The sequence below is a fragment of the Nanorana parkeri genome, unplaced genomic scaffold (assembly GCF_000935625.1).
Source record: "Nanorana parkeri isolate BGI_ZX_2015 unplaced genomic scaffold, ASM93562v1 scaffold169, whole genome shotgun sequence".
NCBI lineage: Eukaryota > Metazoa > Chordata > Amphibia > Anura > Dicroglossidae > Nanorana > Nanorana parkeri.
In genome coordinates this window covers 1,057,255-1,083,462 of record NW_017306437.1, presented here as the reverse complement: position 1 = coordinate 1,083,462, position 26,208 = coordinate 1,057,255, and the positions used below count along the sequence as shown (strand labels likewise).

The 26,208-nt window shown below is 44.0% G+C and overlaps 1 protein-coding gene across 6 annotated transcripts in view; it reads right to left on the bottom strand.

Moving 5' to 3' along the window:
• Nucleotides 1-26,208, bottom strand: part of OGDH (oxoglutarate dehydrogenase) — a 97,972-nt gene that overhangs the window by 9,760 nt on the left and 62,004 nt on the right. For 3 of the 6 annotated variants that reach the window (XM_018554708.1, XM_018554710.1, XM_018554706.1), the window contains 19 exons: nt 25,303-25,418; nt 25,033-25,187; nt 22,766-22,912; nt 22,380-22,470; nt 21,807-21,986; nt 21,590-21,718; nt 19,274-19,453; nt 17,125-17,277; nt 16,916-17,018; nt 15,833-15,961; nt 15,599-15,749; nt 15,359-15,486; nt 14,641-14,819; nt 14,459-14,530; nt 12,763-12,888; nt 9,943-10,015; nt 6,089-6,252; nt 4,060-4,214; nt 2,645-2,877 (listed from right to left, as the gene is read on the bottom strand). In XM_018554708.1, coding sequence (XP_018410210.1) covers nt 2,757-2,877; nt 4,060-4,214; nt 6,089-6,252; nt 9,943-10,015; nt 12,763-12,888; nt 14,459-14,530; nt 14,641-14,819; nt 15,359-15,486; nt 15,599-15,749; nt 15,833-15,961; nt 16,916-17,018; nt 17,125-17,277; nt 19,274-19,453; nt 21,590-21,718; nt 21,807-21,986; nt 22,380-22,470; nt 22,766-22,912; nt 25,033-25,187; nt 25,303-25,418 — 2,552 coding nt within the window. In that variant the 3' untranslated portion in view covers nt 2,645-2,756. Of the gene's footprint in view, nt 1-2,644; nt 2,878-4,059; nt 4,215-6,088; nt 6,253-9,942; nt 10,016-12,762; nt 12,889-14,458; nt 14,531-14,640; nt 14,820-15,358; nt 15,487-15,598; nt 15,750-15,832; nt 15,962-16,915; nt 17,019-17,124; nt 17,278-19,267; nt 19,454-21,589; nt 21,719-21,806; nt 21,987-22,379; nt 22,471-22,765; nt 22,913-25,032; nt 25,188-25,302; nt 25,419-26,208 lie in introns of those variants that run through there. The other 3 variants (XM_018554709.1, XM_018554707.1, XR_001941144.1) reach the window with 2 other exon arrangements.

Here is a 26,208-nt window from a genome sequence, read left to right as displayed (position 1 = left end):
CTTCATTATGTATATATAATTTTATTTATTTTAACAAAATAAATATTGTTTTGTGTCAGTGGCCTCGTCATTGTTTCACCCATTTGGTTTCACACTCGCATGCAGCCCTCTCCTCTCCAGCGTGAGTATCATTTTGGCACATGCAATTAGAAGGGGCTTTTAGATTTAATATTCTAACCAAAGAAAATCCTGTGCTCCCAGAGACAGAGAAGGGGTAACTACAAACACACTGCAAAGGATGCTGGGTAACGTGTCTTTTCACTGTTATTAGTGACTAACGCGTAGGTGACCCGGGATCTTTTGTCTGTGCGCTCAGCTCAAATCTCAGCTGAGATTATAAGTATAGTAACAATGGCTTGTTCGTCATTTCACCTAACCAGCGCGTCAGTACTGTATTTGTTTGCTAAGGGCTTGTACTGTGGCCAAAAGTGGCATCTTGTGGAATAAAATCTCCCCTCAACATGCAATATTGGGTTAGATCTCTGGCACATCAGACAAAGATGTGTGGGCACTGTTTAGCAGCATATATAAGTAGTGCTGCCTATGTGATTTCCTCAAGTGAAGCTGTCATGATAGAGGCATTGCTGTTGCCAAATTCTTTTAGGAGCTGCCTGTTCCTTGGCCGTCATCCTCACGGCTTCACCATTAAGCAACAGTGAAGACGGCAGCCACTGAAATCGTGATCTGAATATTTGTTCTAGGTCAGGGACTCAATAAGTAGTGAAGTCAGGGCCTAAAAATGGCAGTGCGGGAACTCAATGCACCTTATAATGTGACAAAGCAAGCGATGGCAGTGCTCACATTTCTACCATGAGAGGTTCTCTTTCAGGTAACTGCTGAAGATCACTACACCCACTAGATGTACAGAGGCGTGTCTCTATAAAAGACTTCCAATCCCTCCATAAATGGGAGCAAATTACTTTAAAATATTGGGATAGATCTATAAAATGTAAGAGGAAATTGTACATTCCGAGTAGAAATGAGTTGGCGTGCAGTTGTTGGTTGCTTCTGTTGCACCGTTGCTGAGGGCTTGTATACAAGTCTTTCGTCACAAAGTCTGGGGCTCCTGATGGCTCCTGTCCTCAATTATTCTCTAATACAGCATAACAGCTGTACATCCTGCACATGGTGCCGTCAATACACATGATCGCTAGACTGCGCCCAGTCACACCAGAAAGAGTGCGTTCTAGAGCGTTTGGCCTCTGGAACGCAACCCGGCAGGCTCACTTTGTTTTGGGGCGGGAGGGGGCGTGGCAGTGCATTGAAGTCAATGGCATCACAGCCACCCCCCCAGACCACAGTTTGATCGCTGGCACCCGAACGCGTGGCACATTAGTGCCTGTGTTTTGGTCCAGTGCGATCTGCAAAAAGTAGTGCATGCAGCATTCTTTGCAGATCGCACTGCACCGGAACGTGCACTTACGTGGCACGCGTTCGGGTGCCGGCGATTGCACTGCAGGTGGGGGGCGTGGCTGCTGTGCCATTGACTTCAATGCAGTATGAGTATAGGGCCTCAACATTTGCCCACCACCTTCCATTCAAATGTCAAATGCTAGAACTTTGGAAAGCAGTGGAGCCCCTGGACATTAGACCCTTGAAGGACATGGAGCAGGATTTAGCACCAGCTTTGGGATTCAAGGCCAATGTACAAACTGGGCTTAGGATTCAAGGGGCTCTGCATGGACACGACAGATCGATCTGAGGACTAACATGTATGTGCGGGCTCAACAAGGTGCCCGCACTTCAGTTCTGTTTCTAACTTGGAAATACTATAGGACAGGTTGGGCTCGCTTAAAATGCACCTTGAATACTGCATGCACTATTTTAGGCGTGCCTAGCTGAGTGTCCATGTGCACTGACTGTTGTGCCATGTCTGTATAGTGGAGGCTTATTACACAATGAGCACACTGACACACAAGGCAAATCTGTGATCAGACAACACTGTCCCAGAGGGGAGACATTCAGAAGTATAAGCCCTTAAATTTTCCATGTCAGGCATGTCTGCCCTCCAGACTGCCCTGTCTTAGCGAGTCAGCGTCCTTACATTTCTCCACTTGCCTGGCGAGTCCTTCTGACGAAGATTAGGTAAAGTGAAGAAGCACGACATGGGCTTTCAGCTTAATTAAAAGTGATGACAGTGGTAATATTAAATGTTTTGGCAGCCCAATGCCCTCTATAATGTCATTCTGGGTGTACTATTCAATATACAAGTTAGGTCTGACCTCCAGCTATTGGGGTTCCATATTGCTGCCAGAATCTTAACTCAAGTGTAAAAAAAACCTCTTTACATGTATAAAATGTATATTTAAAACAGACATAACCTCATAACCAGCAGCCTCAGCCGAAAGCTTCTGTGCACAGACACACTTTCTACAACGCATTCTCTCATGCCTTCCTGGAGCAGTTACATGTCAGGCCCAGCCACTAATGAAAAGATATGGATAACAATCACACGGTGTCATGATTCTCATATCTTACAATAAAAACAAACCGGGAGACCCCAGCACAGAGATATGTATGTATTATATACGGTTCTCTGATTTGTAGGAACTAAAAACAAATCTGCCAATGTTTAGCCCCATTAACATAAAATGTTTAATGGTTGGCGAGGTTACAGCAGCAATAAGCTGCCTTGTGCGAGTTCTTTTCCGGCCTCATAAAGCAAAACCACGGAGTAGAGAAGGGACCGTTCCCTGCGAGTGTGTGGATGAAGGAAGGTGGGGAGTGCAGATGGAGGGAAACGAGCAGCTGCCACTTTAGTGGAAGCCCTTGAAAGCATCCAGATTGAATGCCGTGTCCAGGAATCTCTTCAGTTCTGTGGTGTGGGTTTTCTTGTTGCCAGTGGCGGGAGCAGCTGCGGGTTCTCGTCCGGCGTACCTGGAGCAAGGGACAATAGGTTTCAGTGAGGAACCAACATGAAGTCCATCATATGACTTTGATATAAGTCTAGTTATATCACGATGGCATAGCGGCAGCTATTTTGTGCATGCAACCAGTAATATCGCTGTGTCATGATAGGGAAGTCAATCTGTGGCACACTGGATTCCACTGCAAGTGGATTAAATATCCTAAATGGGTTGGTGGGCTAGAACAGAAGTTAATCAGTCGGCTGCCAAAGGCCAAAGTTTAGCATCTGTACCCAAAAGTATAAAAAGAGGAGCATCAGACTAATAAACAGTCCAGGAAAACCTGCACCAGGACATGAGCACATGGGCCCCCTGCATTGAAAACATAATTTTCTTATTGTTTTATATTTTTTCTTACTATTTTTTAATGTAATTTTTAATACTTATTTTTATTTATGTAATTTTTTTGTTAGCAATAAAGTTAGGTGAAAAAAAAATTGATATCACACAGGAGCTAACAAGTCACTGTGTGACAGCATTTGGAGGTGACAGGTTCTCTTTATTGACCCTTTCACCTCCAATACAGGAGTTCCAGCACAGCACTGTGCTGGAACTCCTGTGACAGGTGAGAGAGGAAGAGCACAGCACGGCACAGCTCTCCCCTCTCACTGTATACACGGAGCGGTAGGATTACTTTTAACCCTGCCGCTCTGCTCACCGTTCTTCATCCTGAGGACGGCGGCGGCGAGGACGGAGCCGGGAGGACACAGCACGGAGAGAGGTAGGTGCGGGGGAGGACGGACCGGCAGTCTAATTACAAGTGTTCTCGGCGATATCGCCGAGATCACTTGTAAAGAAACAAGTGATTTCTCCTATTCTACATTTAGCAAAAGCCGGGCTAAATGTAGAGAATAAATTACCACCCGGGTCACATGGAGTTTCCGGGCGTCGGGTGACTTCAAACCTGTGACGCCCCTCTGCTCAGTGCCGCCCCCGAGGCCGGGCCTCGGTGGCCTTGCCGGGAATCCAGCCCTGGATACACACATAACCTTCACATCCAAAATGCAGAAATGTGTGTATTGAGTGGCCGGGGTTTGTACCCCAGAGGCACTTAGGACAACACTTAGAGAATATATAGGTTTTACATTACACTCAGTTGGTGACGCACAGCACAATAGTCCTCTGTGTAGTGACATGAAGTCTCTGTACTCACCAGACAGGTTTAGTGCGGTGTATCGTGGTGCGTAATCTTGGCTTCACATAGTCATAATAACCCTGATTCTTGTGTTCCTCTTGGCACCAGACAATATCGGCATTAGGATACTTGTTCACTTCCTTCTCTAGTAAGTCGAAAGGGAATGGAGACAGCTAGAGGAGGTAGAAATTGACAAACGTTATACATGAAATTTCAAAGGGAAACTAGAATGGTATTTCGTTTGTAATCACATTATATGTATAGAAGTTCATATACTGATGTTTTATATCATGTTTTCCACCTCTATAAAGTCTGGACACGGCATTCCCACTCGTTGGTTTTTCCAGTCTGCAGAAAGTCAACAAGTCCCATCACTGCTAGTAGAAAGCGTGAACCAACTTGTCAACGTTCTCTGTGAATAATCTGATCCTCTGCAATTCAGGTTTGTTCACAACAGCAGCTTTTCTCAGTATAACAATGAGTCAGCCTGGTGAAAACAAGGAGCGACAGCCTTGTGCTTACTCCCTGCAAGTGGTAAATAAATGGAGCCCATGAAAGAGCAAAGACCCCAGATGCAGCAAACAGTGGGATAGGCAGTCACCCATGTCAGGATCTTATCATCTAGTCAGACATTCCAGGGACAGCACCTACTGCTAGACCAAAAAGAAGCAGCTAGGTTCAGCTTTAACTAGAGCTAGTGGATTGGAATCTTTATTAACAGAAATGGAATCTCAGTAACAGTCACTATTACCACTAGGGATGCACCGATACCGGTTTTTCAGTATCGAGTACCGATAATTTTTTCCCTGTACTCGTCGATACCGAAAGTCCCATTAAGGAAGCCAGGCGGCGTGTAATGACTCGCCACCTGGCTTCCTGATTAGAAGGGATGCGTGTCAAGACTCGCCACCCGGCTCCCCGATTAGGTGACGAGAAGCATGGAGCAGACTTTCTGGCCAACCCGAAAGCCGGGCGCCACAAGGTGACGAGGGAGCATGAAGCCGGCTTCCTGGCCAATCAGGAAGCCGGGCAGCGAGTCATTACACGGCACCCGGCTTTCCGATTGGGAAGCCGGCTCCATGCTCCCTTGGCCAATCAGGAAGCCAGGCAGCGTGTAATGAGTCACTGCTCGGCTACCTAATAGCGTAAGCGCAAGTATCGGACTAGGCATCGCCCAAATACTCGGCAACGGCACCAATACCGATACTAGTATCGGTGCATCCCTAATTACCACGTATGTGGAGTCCAAGATCCCATCCGGCAAATCTTTATTTGCTCTCATGAGATTTGGTGGTGGAGCTTTAACTACTGATGTCAAAGTCAAGACATGACTCCGCTCTTGTGCTAGCGTCTACCCAAAGAGTGGATACATTAAAACAAATGGTATAGAGATCACTTTAAACAGACACTTCACCATTATTGAATGACTTTTTAACCATTTGGATTACCCAATTTACTTTAGTGTAGATCTTCCCTCTTCAGAATAACTATTTCTCATCATTTACTTGATTTAGTCTTCCTAGAAATTACTTTTCCTTGTGGTTCTGAGTGTGGTGGAATAAAACACGTCATACAGGTGAGCGCTTTTAATATAATCTTATTATTACTTATTATGCTAGAGTTCTGATTTGAGAATAAAAATTCAAACACAAATCCCATCACCAGCAGTAAGGGTTCATTCACACCATAGCACACGTCCTAGCCAATGCATTACGTGAATGTGCTGCCATGTGTTTTTGGAACTTGTGCTGTGATGCATTGGAATGCATTTTTAACACACACTGTAATGCAGTTTTGATGGACCCCATTTTTTTTTCTTCCACTTGAGGCTCTTACCATACGCTGCAGTGCATTGCGACGCAATGCGCTGTGTCAAAACACACTTGCAAAAGTGCAACATGTCCAATTTTCAGTGCACACGACACAGCGCATTGGTATGAACTGAAGTTATATTGACTGTTTATTTGTCCCTCCGCTGGGACTGCGTTTGGAAAATTGAGTGTGAATGAGCCCTGATATCAAATCATCATTTTGGAAATGTTCTCACCTGCTCCACACGAGTGATAGCCACTTCAGATTCCATTCCTCTGGTGCTGCGCTCTTTGGTCAGATCGTAATACACTTTGCCTGCACAGAAGACGACACGTTTCACCCCAGAGGGGTTTTGGGAGGCGGGTCCGGCGTCTGGGATTACCCTTTCGAAGTGAGTGCCTTTAGTAAAAGAGAGCACACTGCTAAAGCCAATGTCAAGTGCCACGTATTTTAGTAAAGACAAAACCTAAGAATCGTTATACCACAAAAACAAACAAGTGAAATGTCTTATATGTAAGAAATATTAGTCCTAGAATTATATCCAGGAATGCTTCAGTCTTCTGTCAGAGACCATCCAGGATGCTATAAAACTGACGGGTTCACCAGTCTAAAAAACAGGGAACACGCAGATTGTCTTGAGTTGTATGCGTATTGCCTCGTGAAGGAGGAGATTGAAGGTTGTCAAATGCAGACACCAGAAATGCACCTGCATCCAATTCACCAAGGCTGAGCACCACTGAGCTTATATGAATGAATGCTACTATATAGACCTGTGCTTTCACCCAGTCAGCACAGCTCACGCAATCCGAGTAGTGTTTAGCCAGGCGAGGAAAGCAGGCCGGCAGGGTGACACTTTTGGCAGACATTACTGCAGACAACTGATATTTCATCACTACGTATTACTGATCTACATGCCATGATGGAATGATAATCAGACCGTCAGAATACTTTTGGAGCAGGTGTAGATGTCACCTAAGAGACCCTGTCACTCCTGGAAATGTCAATTTGAGCCTGTACTGGCCTCTACTGCTAAGTAGGAAGACATCAGGAGCCTCCACAGCTACTTGTTAGCAAACGTTAGTAAACTCTCACGGGCAGGGCCCTCCTAACCATCTTGTCTTGACTTGTATTGTAAAGTCCTCCTTACATTGTAAAGTGCTGCACAAACTGTTGCCGCTATATAAATCCTGTATAATAATAAAATAAGTTTCAAGCAAGCTAAGCGATTTATGATCTGTGCGCCCAGAAAGTCATTTCAAAAATTGCTGGCTGGAGAAGAGTCATTAATGCAGAAAAAGTGGAAAGTAGAAGCGGAGTGAAATATGTGCAGAGTGGAGGACGTGTCCCCGATGCCATTATTCCTAACGCTGCTTGTGAGCTCCTACTATCAGCTTCTCTGCCCTGTCATCAGACCAATGAGAGGCTGTTCAATGAGCCATACATGGGGATTACTACAAATGATGAGGTTACATCCTAGATGGGGGAATCCAGCAGCAGGTCTCCGGCCTGTTCTAGATGATAAAATCATCAATAAAATACAGGGAGATTAAACAATGTAATTGGACATATATCTGACAACGAACAGACAGTGCTTCCATATCCTACAAGATGCAGCTTTTTATGCCATCTCTTCCTGAATCTGATCCCCCGTCCTGCTAATACATGTTAGGCATAAAAATTCTAAATGTGAATTTACCTTTCCCATCATTTCAAGGATCAGAATTGGTAACAACATACAATTATAAGTAGTTACTTGGCAACTTTGTATTTACTTAAGCTGGCCATACACTCAAGGCCGGCCTTTGGGGTGTTCGAGCTGTGCGGCCGCACAGGGCGTCATGGCAACAGGGGTGCCTGGCGGCCGACACAGCCTGCAGCGATCCCTTGCCCCCGCGCTGTCTTTCGCCTTGGATCCCCGCTGCCTCTGCCCATACAGGCAGCGGGGATCCGGGGAGAAATGTCCGCTTCCCCGGCGGGGTACTTGTGTTTTGGTGCTCAGATACCGGTGCAAGGTGCAGGTCCACAGCGGCTCTGTGCGTGCGGAGGATGTGTAAATATCAGTGATATTATTTATCCTCTGTGTGCAGCACAAACACTGGAGTGCTCAGCTGATCACACCAATGTTTGTAAATAACTGGGGACACAGAGAACTATGTGTCCCCAGTTATGAATGAACAGGAAGTGCTTTACATCACTTCCTGTTCATTCATGAATTTCTGAATGGGTAAACTGATGATTGTGAAATATTTACAGAGACCTTTCCATTCATTTAGAACAGAGGCTGCAGAAAAAGAGATTGAGGACTTTGTGTCCTCAAATTTTTTTTGCTATTTTAAAAGGTAAATGGCATGTGTCTGTTTAGACCCCTAATATTTCCCCGAAGCCCCCCCAACAGTAAAGAAAAATAAATAATAATAAAAAAATGTAAATTAACACACACACTTAAAATTCATTTCAGATGAAATGAACGAAAACTAAAAAGTTTTCATTCGTTTCATCAAACAAAACAAATGTTTATGCTATTTTGGATTCAGCCATTGGCATGTTCTGGAGGCAGCGCGCATTACATCATATGACATTGTTTACCTTCTGTTGTTTTATTTAATAAGAATGCTTATATTGTGCCTACAAGTTTAATACCGTTGAATAAAAGTTTTATTTTTATCATACTTTTTGATGTTTCTTTGGGGCTTAACAAAATGGGAGTCTTTAAATGGTGCGGATATTGGAGAAATGGGTGTGGCCACTGAGGGGCACTGTAAAGCTTTCTCGCACAGGGCAGCTTGAGGCTGGCCCTGAATAACCCTATAGATTATCTGCAGAGTTTCTATGGTCAGATGGAAAAAGTGCAACAGATTCCTCCATCTACGCTACACTGTGTGTATGGGGGAATCTCCACCTGGGCCAACTTCAGTATCTTGCTAGTCGGCCCCGCTGGCTGTCGGAATACCTAAACAATGCCGGCATCCATTCAGATTGTTCAGGTATTTTGACAGCCAGCGGGGCCGACTAGCAAGATACTGAAGTTGGCCCAGGTGGAGATTCCCCCATACACACAGTGTAGCGTAGATGGAGGAATCTGTTGCACTTTTTCCATCTGACCATAGAAACTCTGCAGATAATCTCTAGGTGTATGGCCAGCTTTAGGCAAAAGCTGGAATTCCTCTATCAGAGTAAAGAGACCCATCACACTGCAGTTTTAATATCTGAGGAGTCCTCATTGGTAACTGCAGCTGTTTTAAATTATCTTGTGTAGGGATGTTCAGATACCAAGTACCGTACTCGGTAGAAGTACAAGTACAGATACCTTTCCAGCTCCAGGACTAGACTAGAAAAAAAATTACAATGTTAGGCGGCAGCTGTCATTTGTAAGGAGCACACGGAGCTCCTGGGATTTGTACATCTCTGTTATAATGTATTATTATTATTTTTTTATATACAAGTGATGCACTGATACCATTTTTGCAAGTACAGGTACTGATACTTGTCCAAGTCCTCACAGATACAAGTACTGATACTTGTCCAAGTCCTCACAGATACAAGTACTGATACTTGTCCAAGTCCTCACAGATACAAGTACTGATACTTGTCCAAGTCCTCACAGATACAAGTACTGATACTTGTCCAAGTCCTCACAGATACAAGTACTGATACTTGTCCAAGTCCTCACAGATACAAGTACTGATACTTGTCCAAGTCCTCACAGATACAAGTACTGATACTTGTCCAAGTCCTCACAGATACAAGTACTGATACTTGTCCAAGTCCTCACAGATACAAGTACTGATACTGGTCCAAGTCCTCACAGATACAAGTACCGATAAATTTTTGTTTATTGTCATGTGACAGTTTTTCTAAAACAATACAGACTAGTGATTTCAGGACAGTGGTGGAGCGCCAGAGCCAGGTCCCAGCTGCAACCCTGGTAGTTCTCGTGAAATTGTTAAGTATCGGCACTGGTATCTGAACATCCCTAGTATTGTGTTAGAGAATATTTGGTTGAGATCATCTTAGTAAGCTACAGCACGTAAGACAATTTGACGATGCTCCAAAAAAAAAAAACCTCTTCATGCCGCCATTTCTCCTTACCTGCCAACATGTCATCAAAACTTGATCTTGCTTCAGGGTGACGAAGAAGAGACTTTGGAGTGAAGACAATCAGCTGCGTGATGGGAAAAATATAAAGAATCAGAAGGGGGGTTATTGTAAACATCACACAACTCGGTAGCCAACTGATACATATCTGTATAGAAAAAACAAGGTGTAAATGATGAGACTCGTCTTTCTTTAAAATGCACATAAATTGGGGCATTGCTCATTTTCTGATAATAATGCCGGTTCTCCTATTGATTTATATAGAGCTCTAAATAACACTTTGCTGCACAGGAGGGTGGAGAATGAAGCCATTATAAAAATAAAACGTAAAAGCCTATTGAAGATTTGCCATAAAGCATGAGAGATGCCCAGCTGTGATGTTGAAAAGGGTTTTGGGGGCAGCGATTACTTAATTACATGTTGGCTAAATGGTTAACACTCATGTGTTGCAATTCTAGGGTCTTAGGTGAATTTTCCACAAAGCACCTTATCTGAATTTGCTTTGTATATTCTCCTCATGTTTGTAAGGCCGGATACAACATACAGAGTGCGTTAATGCAACACAATTTAGCGCATTAAGGTGCACTGCATTAAAGTGGACCTAAAAATCACATCAGCGTGCAGCTCTGCATGCTGATAAGAAATGATCTTACATTCATTAGTTAAAGGAGAACTATGGGGTTAAGGCCTTTCCCCATAGTTCTCCTTAGGGTAGCGGGAGGACACAAAATAGCGTCCTCCCGTCACAATATGCTCAGTATACCGCGAGCTACAGCTTGCGGTATACTGAGACGCCGCCGCTGAAGCGGATCCCGACAATTATGTCTGGATCCGCCCAGCTGCGTGAGTGACAGCTGGCTCTGCCTATCTAGAGGCAGAGGCAGCTGTACCCTCCCCCGTCCGTTCCGCCAGTCAGCGCTGGAGGATCGGAGCGGGGAATCCAGCCCCTCCCCTGTCACGGCAGAGAGCCGTGACAGGATCGAGAAGTGAGCGAACGCCGGTATGTGTTTGCTCACTTCCCGATCTACAGAGCCGCCCTGTGACAGTCTCATTGTAACAGGTCGGCTAGAACTATGAGGTGAGTGAAAAGCACTCATCTCATAGTTCTCCTTTAAATAAACATATTTTTCTTTTACTGACAATTCCACTTCCTGGTCCTCTTAGACATTAGTGATGTAGGCCATGCCTAAGAGATGCATTCTGGAGAGGCTACATGACAGGGAATTGCCGGGATATCTCATCTGTAGATGGCAAAATCTTGCCAGATCTCAGAGAATGATGATGTGCATGGTCACATGTCCTAGTCACATGTGCCAGAGTTCCAGGAGTGGAGGGTGATATATTAATCCGTCCTTAGTAAAAAATGCCACTGTTAGAAGAATGGGGAGGAAAAGGAAAATTATGTATGCAAAGAATAAAAATCCGGCAATTATTTATAAGTATCTCTTTGTAGATTGTCATTACTAAACATTTCTAAAGGTGTATTTGTTGTCATTTCAAAGACGAGGGTAAAGTTCCCCTTTAAGGCAGACCATTTACTCACAGTGGACTGGCAGTGCAGCCTATATTAGATAAACTATATTGCCAAAAGTATTGGGCCACCCTGCAAATCATTGGACTCAGGTGTTCCCGTGAAATTTCCTGGCTACTAAATATTCCAGGGTCACCTGTTACTGGTATTATAACAAAGTGGAAGCAACTGGGAACAACAGCAACTCAGCCACGAAGTGGTAGGCCATGTAAAATGACAGAGCGGGGTCAGTGCATGCTGAAGCGCACAGTGCGCAGATGTCGCCAACTCTCTGCGGAGTGTATAGCTACAGACCTCCAAACTTCGTGTGGCCTTCAGATTGGCACAACAACAGTGTGTAGAGAGCTTCATGGAATGGGTTTCCATGGCCGAGCAGCTGCATCCAAGCCTTACATCACCAAGTGCAATGCAAAGCGTGGGATGCCGTGGTGTAAAGCACGCCGCCACTAGACTCTAGAGAAGTAAAGACGTGTTCTCTAGAGTGACCAATCACGCTTCTCTGTCTGGCAATCCGATGGACGTGTCTGGGTTTGTCGGTTGCCAAGAGAACGGTACTTGCCTGACTGCATTGTGCCAAGTGTAAAGTTTGGTGGAGGGGGGATTAGGGTGTGGGGTTGTTTCTCAGGGGTTGGGCTTGGCTCCTTAGTTCCAGTGAAGGGAACTCTTAAGGCATCAGCATACCAAGACATTTTGGACAATTTCATGCTCCCAACTTTGTGGGAACAGTTTGGGGATGGCCCCTTCCTGTTCCAACATGACTACGCACCAGTGCACAAAGCAAGGTCCATAAAGACATGGATGAGCGAGTTTGGGGTGGAGGAACATGACTGGCCTGCACAGAGTCCTGACCTCAACCCGATAGAACACCTTTGGGATGAATTAGAGCGGAGACTGCGAGCCCGGCCTTCTCATCCAACATCAGTACCTGACCTCACACATGGTCCAACATTCCCATAGACACACTCCTAAACCTTGTGGACGCCTTCCCGGAAGAGTTGAAGGTGTTATAGCTGCAAAGGGCTGAGCCAACCCAATACTGAATCCTACGGACTAAGACTGTGATGCTATTAGAGTTCATGTGCGTGTAAAGGTCGGTGCCCCCAAAACTTTTGGCAATATAGTGTATATGAAAGGTACATTAAGCCAGGTGATAGGTCTAAGTATTGTGACAATTATTTCCTCCCTCTGTATGGAATTAAATTCATACCCCCTTTTGGCTATTAGTATGGGGCGTGTCTGTGCTCCACACATTTACGAAATATAAAAGGTGCTAATCAGCTCACCGGTTTACGGAAAGGCAGCAAGATCTGTCTGCGGAGAACGTGGAAGTAGTTGGCTGGAGTGGAGCAATTCACAACAATCCAGTTGCAGTCGTAAAGCTGGCGGACAGCTAAGTCGTCGGAAGGTTTCTGTGTTGAATGCACAAAAAACAAAAACAAAATTTAACTTTGCATCCAAGTGCATTTAAAAAGGTCAGTACAGTAAACGTATAGAGCTTTACACAGATGATAAACAAATACAATGTAAAATTCATTCATGTATGTATTCATTGTGTCGTTTTATAATGTGCTAAAAGCAATGGTGAGCTGGAGAGTGCTACAACCTATAACAACTCTTTTGCTTAAATCAGTTCACAGAAAGGGCTCACAGCTGATTGGTTGGCTGGTTTATTGTAGTCTGTTATACGACTCTCGTTGTATCTCTGTACAGTTACAAAAGACAAGTCCATTCTGTCCTTCATAAAATCACACAGAATGGGAAGCTCCTTCCTTTGCAACAAATAATTCTGCAATAATGTCCTGTATGATTTATAATCCCACTTCCAGCAGAAACCATAAATTCCACCTCTAACCAGCATAATACAGGAAGCCATCTTTGTTTAGTAATGCTACACTGTACTTTTCATGCATCTTGCCCATAATGTGATATAAAACACCCGATTCCCTCTTTGTAGGAAAGTACATAACCCGTTATCCCTTCTCATGTAATAGTAACACAGGAAATGGTTTTCTATCTCTCTCCTCAGTACACAGTAACACCGTTTCTACTATATGCCAATATATAAAACCAAACCGTGATTATTTATTATTTTTTGCAGGTATTTATAAAGCAATGTCTATTTACACAGCACTTTACATTTACATCAGTCCCGTCCCTCAGGGAGCTTACAATCTAAGGTCCCTATCTCACATACTGTAGAATTTAAACAGGAGCCAATTAACCTTCCAGCATGTCTTTGGAGTGAAGGAACAAAAGAGAGCGCCTCCATAGTGTAAAAATGTTATTTAATAGTAAATACACGCAGCTCTAAGGCTGTACTTACAACAGTTCCGTAGAATAAAAACCAGTAGAATAAGGTGAGAGGACGGACCCCCTGGCAGGGAGAATCTGGAGCGATGTAAAACACCAGTAACCTCGATCATTATCAGAACCAATCGATTGGTTCTGATGAAGGGGGCGTGCGCCAGAAACGTGTAAACCATTTATCAATACAGGGATCGAGGTTACTGGTGTTTTACATCGCTCCAGATTCTCCCTGCCAGGGGGTCCGTCCTCTCACCTTATTCTACTGGTTTTTATTCTACGGAACTGTTGTAAGTACAGCCTTAGAGCTGCGTGTATTTACTATTAAATAACATTTTTACACTATGGAGGCGCTCTCTTTTTTTCCTTTTCTCATAGACTGGTGGTCCAACTAATCTGCGGGAGCTGCCTCCATCGTGTTTGCTATATTTTTACTGCTGGGCTCTTTTTGGATTTGAAGGCGCCGGTATTGTTTTGCAATGTCTTTGGAGTGTGGAAGGAAATCCACTAAGCACAGGCAGAACATGCAAACTCCATGCAGGTAGTGTCCTGACTGGGATTCTGCAAGGCAGAAGTGCCAACAACTAATCCATTGTGCTGATTACACAATTTCTTTTCCTTCAGAATTGTCAAACACATACTTCTCTTTCCAAGTTATTCAAGAGAATGACTTACAGGCCACATGTCTGGGTCATCATTGCACATCTGCAGGAATCGTTCAGGTCGAGCAGAGGAATGTTCCGGGCCCTAAGACACAGACATGAAGGCAAAAGGTTTCAAATCAACAATGTGCAATCAACTAACAAAAGGCTCCTTGAAAAAGCTCCTAAAATGCTTGACAAGTATATTTCGCTTACCATGCCCTCCATGCCGTGTGGTAATAGCAATACAATTCCATTCTGTCGTACCCACTTAGCCTGTCCTGGGCAGATAAACTGATCGATGATGCACTGAGCAGTGTTGTGAAAGTCTCCAAATTGGGCTTCCCAGAGAACCAGTGCATTGGGGCTGGCCATGGCAAAGCCAAGCTCAAATCCTAATGGAGAGAGCAGAAATGTGAGATCAGCAAGAACTTTGTGATCGGAGGACAGTCATACATGATACATACATGTATACAACATACATGAGCATACTGCTGGAGATACAGTATATTAGCCTTTACAAACAAAGGATTATAAATATACACACCTCTGCGCTAACCCTTACCCACTAACCCAAAAACTCAGAGCTGCCACTATCCTCACCCACCATGCTTCAAAAAAGCACCATGCCCACTTAGACCATTGATCCATGACACTGATTTACAGTGGAGAGCAGATATCACCATCTGTTCTCTATTACACTTAGGTTGTTAGGTTATGCACAATTACAGCCATATTTAATGGTCCACTCATAAAATGCATGCAGGCTGTGCAATGCAGCCTGTATTGCCACACAGAGTTCTCTCTGCTTATGCAAAAGAGAAGAGCTTTGTGATTGCAAGAGAGTCATGTGACTTTGACAGATCACATGACTGCAGCCCCATTCAGAACTAGTTCTACAGCTTGGTTGTGAACATCAGGCTCTCACACTCACCCAGCACTCCATATTCAGACAGGGAGCTGTTGCACACTGTATATGGAGCTTGGTTGGGCCACAGATGGTTCATGGGAATACAGGTTCTCTTGTCTACATTTTGGTCATGTAAAACATGATGACGGTGGCTACAGGAAAGAAGAAAAAGAACAGGACTTGTTAATTGTATTACAGCATCAACCCGACTAAACTTTGCACACTGTTTAGTGTGTTCATCATTGAAGCACAGCGCCACAATACCTGAAAGTTCCTCTTTCTACATCTTGTCCACTGAGGCGGATGTGAATGCCGTCTCTTAAGAGTGACCCAAATGCCATGTACTCAGCCAGTGCCCAGTCAACAGTTCTGTTCTTCACCATCTCCCCTCGACCTTTCAGGATGCGGCTGAGACCTAGTAGGGTGACATCATTGTTGTTTATGTAAAGATGGCTAACTTAAGCACAAAACAGTCAGATGTATAGGAAAAGTCTTCACCTCCATGAATAGTAAAATCTTCTACAGGTACTGAGCTGGCCACATTCCCGATGTATGCAAGATCCTCCTCAATGAGACCGGTAGAGGGGCAGGCCATGCTGCGTGGCTGACCATCCAGAGTGAAGAAACCTGCACAGCATTAGACAATAATATCACATTAATCCAAACCTCAAAAATGTTTCACCGATCAATGTTCCTAGTCCAATGCTTCCTTATAAAATGAAACCATTACATGCAAATAATGAACCTGTGATAACATTAAAGTGACACTAAACTCAGGTGTTAAATCATAAAAACACATTCAAGTACCTTAACTATTAACAGAAATGTATCTTATTTGTGTATCACTCGGCTGTAGATCCTCAAATCATCTCTGAATTGGTGCCGACACTGTCTTTCCTTCTGGAGGGTGGCTACTTTTGTTCCCCATGGTTCCTGTGTGTGTTGTAAAGTAGTCACCACTCCCGCTAACTCCTGTGATGGACTACAATCTCAATACAAATTAGTAAACTAAACGTGAGATTGTAGTCCATCACAGGAGTGAGCTTGGAGCGGTGGCTACTTTACAATACACACAGGGACCATGGGGAACAAAAGTAGCCCCCCTCCAGAAGGAAGGACAGTGTCAGCACCAATTCAGAGATGATTTGGGGATCTACAGCCGAGTGATACACAAATAAGATACATTTCTGTTAATACTTAGGGTACTTGAATGCATTTTTTTGATTTAACACCTGAGTGTCACTTTAAGGGCATTCACATTTACGAGAACTGCATGAAGATTGTTATCTGATGCTAGGAAAAGGTCTAGTTCTTTCACTATGGGTGCAGCAATTTGAGAGTCAAATGCTAGGGTAAAGCAATAAAATGCTTCCTGCCATTACAGATATTAGATCTACTCATCTATTGCTGCCCACATACAGGTGTCTTCCATTATATTGGATCTGTTGGGCCAATAACATTTATCAGCACTGCATTGAGAGGGCTTACCCCAATAAAAAAAGAAGAATGGATACTTTGGGGAGCCCTCACACTACTAGAGATACCGACAGGTTAAATGCAAAGTATGGAAAGAGTCAATACCAGGCCATGGGGAATCCAGCCAGTGCTTGATGTGAAGGATCTTTTCATCTTTGGAACGGTTTAAAGCCTCCTCACAGATCTTGTCATACTTTGCAATCTCCTCCTGTAAGACATAAAAGTTTTATTGCATCTCTCTATTTCCAATCTGAAACCACCATTTGCTCCTCACTCAGAGTCAACTATTAATTTTCAATCTAAGCATACCATACCTCGTACTCCAGCTGGTTGACTACGCCTTGTGATATCAGAGTCTCTGCATATTTTTGCAGTACTGTTTTTTGTTTGCGGATCTGCTTATACATTAGAGGTTGAGTAAACATAGGTTCGTCCATCTCATTGTGTCCGTTCCTGCGGTAGCAGACCTGCACATAAGCAATAGTTGTGAAGGGTGAGAAGTGCTAAAGCAAACCTACAACAACTCCAACACGTCTTTAGCTATTTAACAGGAATACGGGCTGCCCAACCTTTTGTATATAGCAGGAGAGATGTCCTAACATTTTGGAACTGTATATAAAAATTTAGAAGCTGCCTATCAAGTGAACACAACATCATTGGAATGCTCAGAGAGGGACAGAACACCCAGAATCTGGGTAATATATGTGCAGCTACCCCCGGAGGTCCCCAGGATACAGAGAAGACATTTGATAATGCATTAAACATGGAGACCTTTTACTTTGTGCTAAACTAACTGCATTGAGTTAATAAATAACACATATAGGTCAATTTTACATTGCGCCTTTGTGCAAAACGGTAAAAAAAAAACGTAAAGTGGTGCAAAACTGTAAATCAGCGACTTATGTTAAAAATCGTTTGTGCGCTGCGTTGGGTGTGTGTTGTGATAAAATGATACAGGTGTACATTTAACAACACAGCACATCACAACGCACGGCAATTCGTCACAATGTTTTGCCACGTGCTCCCACACAGTTAAATTAATGTTATTTTAAGAAGATAAAATCAAGCACTGCGATGTGTTCTAACAAGGCACCGCATGTGCATGGCGTACACCAAAATATGGTGCAAACTGTTGCACGTGTGATTGTTTTTCTATTTTTTTTTACTGTTGGGGGCTTCGGGGAGATATCAGGGGTCTAAACAGACCCCTGACATTTCCCTTTTGAAATAGAAAAAGAAATTGAAACTAACAGGATGACAGCGGCTCCGCTATCCTCTCTGCTCAGCCATCCCGAATACAGCGGCTCCCTCCTCCACCGGCTTCATTCATTTTTTTTTTCCCGGATCCCCGCTGCCTCAGCCCATAAAAGCGGGGGAGAGCAGCGGGGATCCAAAGAGAAACAGATACCAGCAAGAAGAGCTGTCAGATGCCGATGGCCGGTGGCAGCGGGGCCCGCCCAGAATTTTTGTTAATAGCTGTCATCAGCGGCTTTTCAGCTAATAATTTAAAGGGGACTGTCAGGGGAACCCTTCTGCTAGAGCGACCATGAGCATATAGCAGAAGGGAGAAAGCCACTGACGTAAGGCAGGGAAAGGGTTACATTTCCTAGAAATCGTCATTCGTGACCTAGAACAGAGAATAATAATAAAGCAAATTATATGACTAACTTCACCTCACATTAACCAGATAAACCCCACAATCATTAACGTCATAATAATATCGGTCATTCAAAATACAGAGCAAAGTCACCTTGCAGTGCAGAATTCCACAGCACAAACTAGAACAGGCCAGAGTTGCTGCAACACTGCATACTTGCTGGAATTCACATACCCAAACCCTATCTGATCATAGGTCATACGTGTCTAAGGAATCAAAACATAAACAGAAAACAAGGTCTCGAAAACCATGCAGGGAAACACAGCCTCCATGTCCAGGTTTTCTGATTTTCACCGAGGCCTCATTTACACCTGCCAAGCACGATAGGCTGTATTAAATTTGTCGCAGCATACGTACCTACCTGAGTGGATGCCATGTTAGATTCTAGATGGGTGGTCCGGGAGAGGTAAAAACACGGGTCAATTGTCTGTTTTTACCTCACCTTTGCTGCCCATGTAAACAAGGCCTTTACCTGATACTATCTTGGGGAGCCTATGAAGGATAAGGGGGGATTAATAGGATCCCCACAACTGCACAAGGGGTCCTCAAGCAAATCCTGCCTTCAAAGCTCCCCCTTGGCACCCTTCTTACTATCTCACTTTTCCCATCCCACACGCTACTGCCAGTATCCTCCTTCGGGCTCCTATGCTGCCAAGAAAGCTGGTCAGTGGATGTTCACCGCCACTAAATGACAGCTGCTTCAGTTTGGCTAACAAGCATTAGAAGTGGGACTGCAGAGAATAGCGGTTCTGATATTGAGCTTGAACATTTAGACTGCTGCAGATGCATGCAAGACCTATACATACCAAGTCCACCACCACGTCCTTGTGAAAGGTAGCCCTCCACTCTGCAGCCACATTACACACATACACAACAGCCTCGGGGTCATCTGCGTTGACATGGAAAATTGGAGCATTGACCACCCTAGCAACATCTGTGGGGTATGGAGAAGAGCGTGCCATTCGAGGATCAGTGGTGAAACCAATCTGAAAACACAAGTGCATTATCAGGTTAGGGTCAGAGCAGTACAACTGTATATAGCATGACATATGTGCTAACCTACAATTGTGCTCAAAGATACAAAGGATGACTGGAAGTTAAAGACTTAATGGAACTGAATGCAAGAGACACACCGGCGGCATTCTGTAGCTCCAAGCAGGAAAGAGTCGCTATAGTAAGGTAGTTAAATTCAATTATAGTTTGATAATACGTTATAAGATATTCCAGTTACAATTGGCTTATAGAGCTGTGAGGTCACAAATCTTTTAATGCAGTTTCAAGAAGCACACAGAATAGAAATTGGTGAGTTTTTGGCCTAATACTGAATAGTTAGACTGAGCAGTATTTCCTTTAGTGGCTAATAATTGTAAGAAATGTTACCGTTAGGATGCAGCTATTAGTAGCATGGCAATTTATTTCTACTGGTCAGTGCATTGCTAATCTACTAAACATTCAATAGAGCTCTGGCAATATAGGGAACGAAGCGTACTAACATTTGTCCTTTACCGTCTCCTGTAGAGAAGGATGCAAAATATACATCTGGGGAAGGGGAGGTGGGGTAGTTTAGGTTGGGCGGCACTTTTTTTTTACTCTTTGGCTCCTATGAGTAAACTTGGGTGCTTTTTTCCCCTTGTATCCAAATATACAGATAAAAGGTTTTTGCAACTTCCAATGCATTATGATTTAGGGCACCCATTATGCTATGTTGGTGCACTGCAATTCATTTTGAATGGCACCTCAACTTACATTTGCTGCAATGCATTGCATGCACCGCAACCAGGATGTCCTGAGTGGTTTTCTGATAAAAAAAAACGCAGCCGGCACTATTTTTTCATGTGTTGGGAGGTGTGAAAGGTCCCTTAAAAGGCAGTGTTTAGCTGCAAGGGGTGTGGTTTGGAATGCAACAAGATTCCAAATGGTCTATGTAGGATATTTCCACTTTGTCAGGGTTACTCACAAAAGGGTGAAGAGTTTGGAGAAGTGAACAATCTAGGACAACATAGCTGAACTGGAAAGTGAGATGAATTGGAGACTTTTTCCAAATCAGCTGTGTTGTCCTAGATTGTTCACTGCCTTCTCCAAACTCTTTACCCTTTAGTGAATAACCTTGTGTATGTTTATTAGTACATGATGTTTATTATGAAATGGCGGGTACATGATGTCATGGTGACATCAAAGAGGGCGTGGGAGCGTTTTAATTGGCTTGTTGGTTTGGCATTTATGTATCTATGTGGGATGTTATGTACAGTTATCACTTTGTTTGCCTGATGAAGGAATCTACATGGTTCCGAAACGTTGCCTTCCAATGTGATGATTTGACTATCCAACGTCAATAAAGATGGAATAGTAGAGTGGATATTGGTGTGCCAGTGACTTCTTCTCTTCCACTATGAACTTTGACACCCTTTGTATTTAAAGTCAGGGATCTTAAGCTAGACACAATATACAGTTGTGCTCATAAGTTTACATACCCTGGCAGAATTGATGATTTCCTGGCCATTCTTCAGAGAATATGAATGATAACACGAAAACCTGTCACTTCTTGATTAGAGTTTGAACACTGCCGATTGGCATTCTCAATTCCTTGGATATCTTTTTATATGCCTTTCCTGTTCTATACAGTTCAACTACCTTTTCCCGCAGGTCCTTTGACATTTCTTCTGCTTTCCCCATTACTCAGAATCCAGACACGTCAGTGCAGCCTTGGATGAAGGATGCAAGGGTCTGTCAGGAAACTCATTGGCGTTTTATACACACATACTGGTTACATGCAAACAGATCACAGGTGAGAATGGTTCCCTTTAATAGCCATTCACACCCCTTTGTGTCAACCTGTGTGCATGTTATCAGGCCAAAATCACCAGGGTATGTAAACTTTTGATTAGGGTCATTTGGGTAGTTTCTGTTGTCATTATGATTGAAAAAGAGTAAACACAGTTGATTGATAATAAATGTCTTCAGCCAATCACTACCCATGAGTGACAGAAATGTTTTCGTGTTATCATTCATATTCTCTGACAAATGGCCAGGAAATCATAAATTCTGCCAGGGTATGTAAACTTATGAGCACAACTGTATCTGCCCCATGGTGAGGAGTTTAGAAGAAACAAGGAGATACTCACCTGGTTGTTGACCACCACATGGACAGTGCCGTGTGTTGTGTAAGATGGAAGGTCGCTCAAGTGGAAGGTCTCATAAACGATTCCTTGTCCTGCAAAAGCGGCATCACCATGTAACAAGATAGACATGACCTGTATTCGTAGACAAAAGGAAACCAGTGAGTGTCATGTCTATTAGAAGATCCACCCTCCTCACTGTCGAAATATCAATGCTCATCACCTTTTTTCCTTCGGTGTCTCCACAATAGAACTGCTCAGCTTTGGTTTTTCCCTGGACAACAGGATCTGCTGCTTCAAGATGGGAAGGGTTAGCGACCAAAGACAGAGTGATATTTCTGTCAGTAACTCTGTTTATCCGCCTGTGGTACATTCCCAAGTGGTACTTCACATCTCCAGAACCCTAAATAGGAGAGAAGTGTAAGTGAGACCTTGTTATTCTAAAAAAACATCCAGCAGAGCATAAAACACTCCCACTCAATTTACATTGATACCGGTGTTGGACTTCTCCAAATTCTCGGCTAAGCCTAACTACCACCCCCATTATCCAAAAGAGGGTGTCTCAATGCCCAACAAGGACACTCTCACTTAACAAGGCAATGGAAAATGTTTGACCGATGTCCAAAAGTCAGGCCCCAGTAACAAAGTGAAACTAAATCAAAGAGAAGCATAGAAGAGGCTTTTCTGTGTAACAAATGTAAAGCCAAGCATTCAATAGTGTCTGCTTTAAGAAAATTTACCTTGGCCAAAATGATCCCATAAAAGTAGTTACATTCAAAGATTCCGCAACACGTACCTCATCTGTAGCTTCCAGTTTGGAGTCAAACTGACAGAAAATCTGGTCCAGCTCCTTTCTGATCACGTTGGCCAAGACATTGAGACGACCTCTGTGAGACAGACAGGATATCTTAATATACTGCATCACACATTACTATAAATCTTCATGTTCAGCTTCCTACAGTCCCGGGAACAAAAACAACATTCAGGAAAAGGTGAGTAACAGAATGGTGAACCGTCTTCTAGTTCAAAGACCACTATTGCAAAAAATTCTGCATTCTGCTCACTGCATGTTGTTAATACTTGTAATTACAGTATTCGGTATATGATATAGAAGTGATTGAAGGACGAGACATTACAGTCATTGTTAAAGATCTAGACCCCAGAGAAAACCTTCCCATGTACCTGTGTGGCATTCCCATGATGACATAATCCACACCATTCAAACTGGATTTATCAATGATGGTTTTCAGGGCAGGAATCAGCACTTCACAACCTTCCAATCCAAAACGCTTCTCGGAAGACCACTTACGGTGAAGGAACTCTTCAAATCTGTAATTAAATCAATCATATTACAGATGCTCATGGGACACTAGGCCTTTTGAAACATTATATGTATTTGGCACTTCACATAGTTCTCCGATCCATCCAAAAACTGCCAGATCGGGCGGCTATCATTTCCTGTCTAGTAGGGATGCTCCGATACCGATACTAGTATTGGTATCAGTGGCGATACCGAGTATTTGGGCAAGTACTTGTACTCACCCAAATGCTCAGATGCCTAGTCCGATACCCGAACTTCTGCTATCAGGAAGCCGGGCAGCGAGTAGTGGCCAATCAGGAGACCGAGCAGCGTTTAATGACTCACCGCCTAGCTTCCCGATTGGTCGGGAAGATGGCCAATGAGGAAGCAGGACGGAGAGTCCTTACCCGGCCCCCTGATTGGCCAGAAAGCCAGCTCACCTGGTGACAAGGAAGCATGGAGACGGCTTCCCTGCTAATCGGGAAAACGGGTGGTGAGTCTTTACACGCTGCCTGGCTTCCTTAATGGGACTTCCGGTATCGGTGAGTACCGGAAAAAAGGTATCGGTGCAAATACTGTCTGGGAATGATTTTGGCTTCCTCACTAGCTTTATATATTTTATGTGCACCATTTACCTGGCAACTTAGATGTAGATCTTTTGATGTTACAACTGACTAAGGGTGGTTCTGAAATGGTCAATCTGACCCCTAAACCAATGTTTGAGCTAGGATTGGCCCATTCAGGGCTACCCTGGGAAGCAAAAACAACATCAAAGTAAAAACATTTTTTTAATGTAACAGATTCATCAAGGGTCACTGTCACTCTTGTCCATGAAGTTGCCAAGAAGGGTTCTCTGCTTTTAAATCATGCTAGCGCTATCGCTAATCTGAAAATACTCCCACTGAGAATCATAGAAAGGGCGCAGGTCTTTGAATTTCAGTACCCTAAACTCTGAACTCCCCAAAGGAGCAACTCGTACAGGCTGGGGGCAACCACTCATAACATTTCTGGTAGGGATGAACCGATACTGATACTAGTACCGATGCCGAGTATTTGGGCGAGTACTCATGCTCGCCCAAATGTTTCCGATGCCTAGCCCGATACTTGAACTTCCGGTATCAGGAAGCCGGGCAGCGAGTCATTACACGCTCCCCGGCTTTCTGCTTGCTTGTCACCAATTGATGAGGGAGCATGGAGCCGGCTTCCCGGCCAATCAGGAAGCCGAGCGTCGTGTAATGACGTGTTGCCCGGCTTCCTGATTGGCCAGCTTCTCGACCAATGAGCAAGGCGACGCGTCATTACATGGCGCCCGGCTTCCTGATTGGCCAGAAAGCCGGTTCCATGCATTCTCGAAACCCGACGAGGGAGCATGGAGACGGCTTCACTGCTAATTGGGAAGCCGGGTGGCGAGTGTGAAGGACACCGGTACTCGGGATGAGCATGTCCGCCGCTGTATTCTTCCTTGCTCAGGAGATATTGCAACCCGCTGATCTTTCGCTCCCAGTTTCCCCAGTCACTAGTCGGGACCCAGTGTAGGGAGAAACAAACTCTTGATTTATTAAGAAACTGTGCAACCTTTTCTACAGAAAGTGATCAGATAAAACTATAATCCCATCACATCCACCCTGCTTTCCCTGGACATTCTGTCTGCACAACACCACAGGGTTCCACCTGCTAAAGAGCTCCAGGCAGCCATAGCAGGAGCCTGGCCAGAATGTCATTGTCCTGAGCTCCTTCAGAGTACGAAGGGAGATGAGGTGGGTGCTGACAGTCTTTTCATAACCAGGTTACACAGTAGAACACACTTAAACATAACCCAACACCAATACACATTTAACTCATAAACTGATTACCATGTCGTCACAGCGAGTCTTTACACGCCTCCTGGCTTCCCGGGTAATCAGAAGTCAGGTGGTGAGTCATTAGAGGCCGCCTGCCTTCCTTAATGGGACTTCCAGTATCGGTATTCGGTAAAAAAATTATCTGTACTCGTACTCGATACCGAAAAACCGTTATCAGTGCATCCCTAATTTCTGGATATCAGTAAGGACTCCAATGTGAACAATGAAACTCTTCCTCACTTGATAACAAAGCAGAGAACACAATTTTGGATTTGGACTTGCTCCTTAAAATTAATCAATCAACGTACCTAATCGATCTAACCAGCCTGGCTAGAAGAGTACGTTTCTCCTCACTGTTGTACTGCATGATTCCTGGTGTCTCGAATTTCTGGCGAATCCACTGACACTGCTCCAGATCATTGATAAACATGAACTCTACTCCTATGTGCTGGCAATAGGAAGTCTGCAAAGAGATGGGGTCTCAGGCCAGGAAAAGTACACCACTTGCATACAGTTAGACATGGTTATTTATATATATATATTATTGTATCTCATTTTCCGCGAGTCTCTCTCCTTACCTCCAGCCTCTTGATGATCTCTCGGAGGGGCAGGGCTGTCTCATTGCCTCCAATAAATGTAGTGGTTGGTAGTTGGAAGACTTTGTCTAGGTCGGACTCATCCAGCCCATAAAATCCTACGGAGTCAGCGGTCAAAGACAGACAGACGGAGGCAGCGTTATAGGAAGAGCAACACAATGCAGCCAGTCATGCAGAGGGTTCAATGGTGTTATCAATGGTGAGGTATATTTAATACAAAGGGGCAAACAGATGACAGGACAGGAGTAAGGGACAAAACAGAAAATGAGCACATCACAGGGAAAGGTCATCATGGTGTAGATGTAGCGGTGTTATGATCAAGTGATGGACATGATTTTGGCACATGAAACATTAATGAGAATTTGTAAGAGAGATTTGGTGCAGAGGAGAGTAAAGAACGGGAAGCGGATGAGGATACAAGCAGAATGGGAGGTGGTAAAACGGGGTAGAAGAAAGGCATTAGTCTACAATTGACCTGAAATGACATTTTCTTCCCAGTACAACAACAACATTTTATAGAATATATCAGGAGTCACAGCAGTACAAATAACGGAGCATCACAACTATAGGACCACTCACACATACAAAACCTCCAGATTAACAACTGTTAACATGACTCTCAAGCCAGTTTAAAAGAGCAAGGGCTGGACAAATCCCAGGAGACGGGAAGTCATGGCACTCGCAATACGGCAGCTGGCATCATGTGCTGGAGCTCACGGGCTTATTTGTTTTTTGAAGATATGGTCGTGTTCCATTAACAAGAATATTACACATATTTAAGTGGCTTCCATATCTGGGTGCATACAAACAGAAGAAAAGCTGGCCGCACACTGGATTCCGCTGGGATAGTTTATTGAAACTTGTACCACATCACTGGTGTCCCCCCCC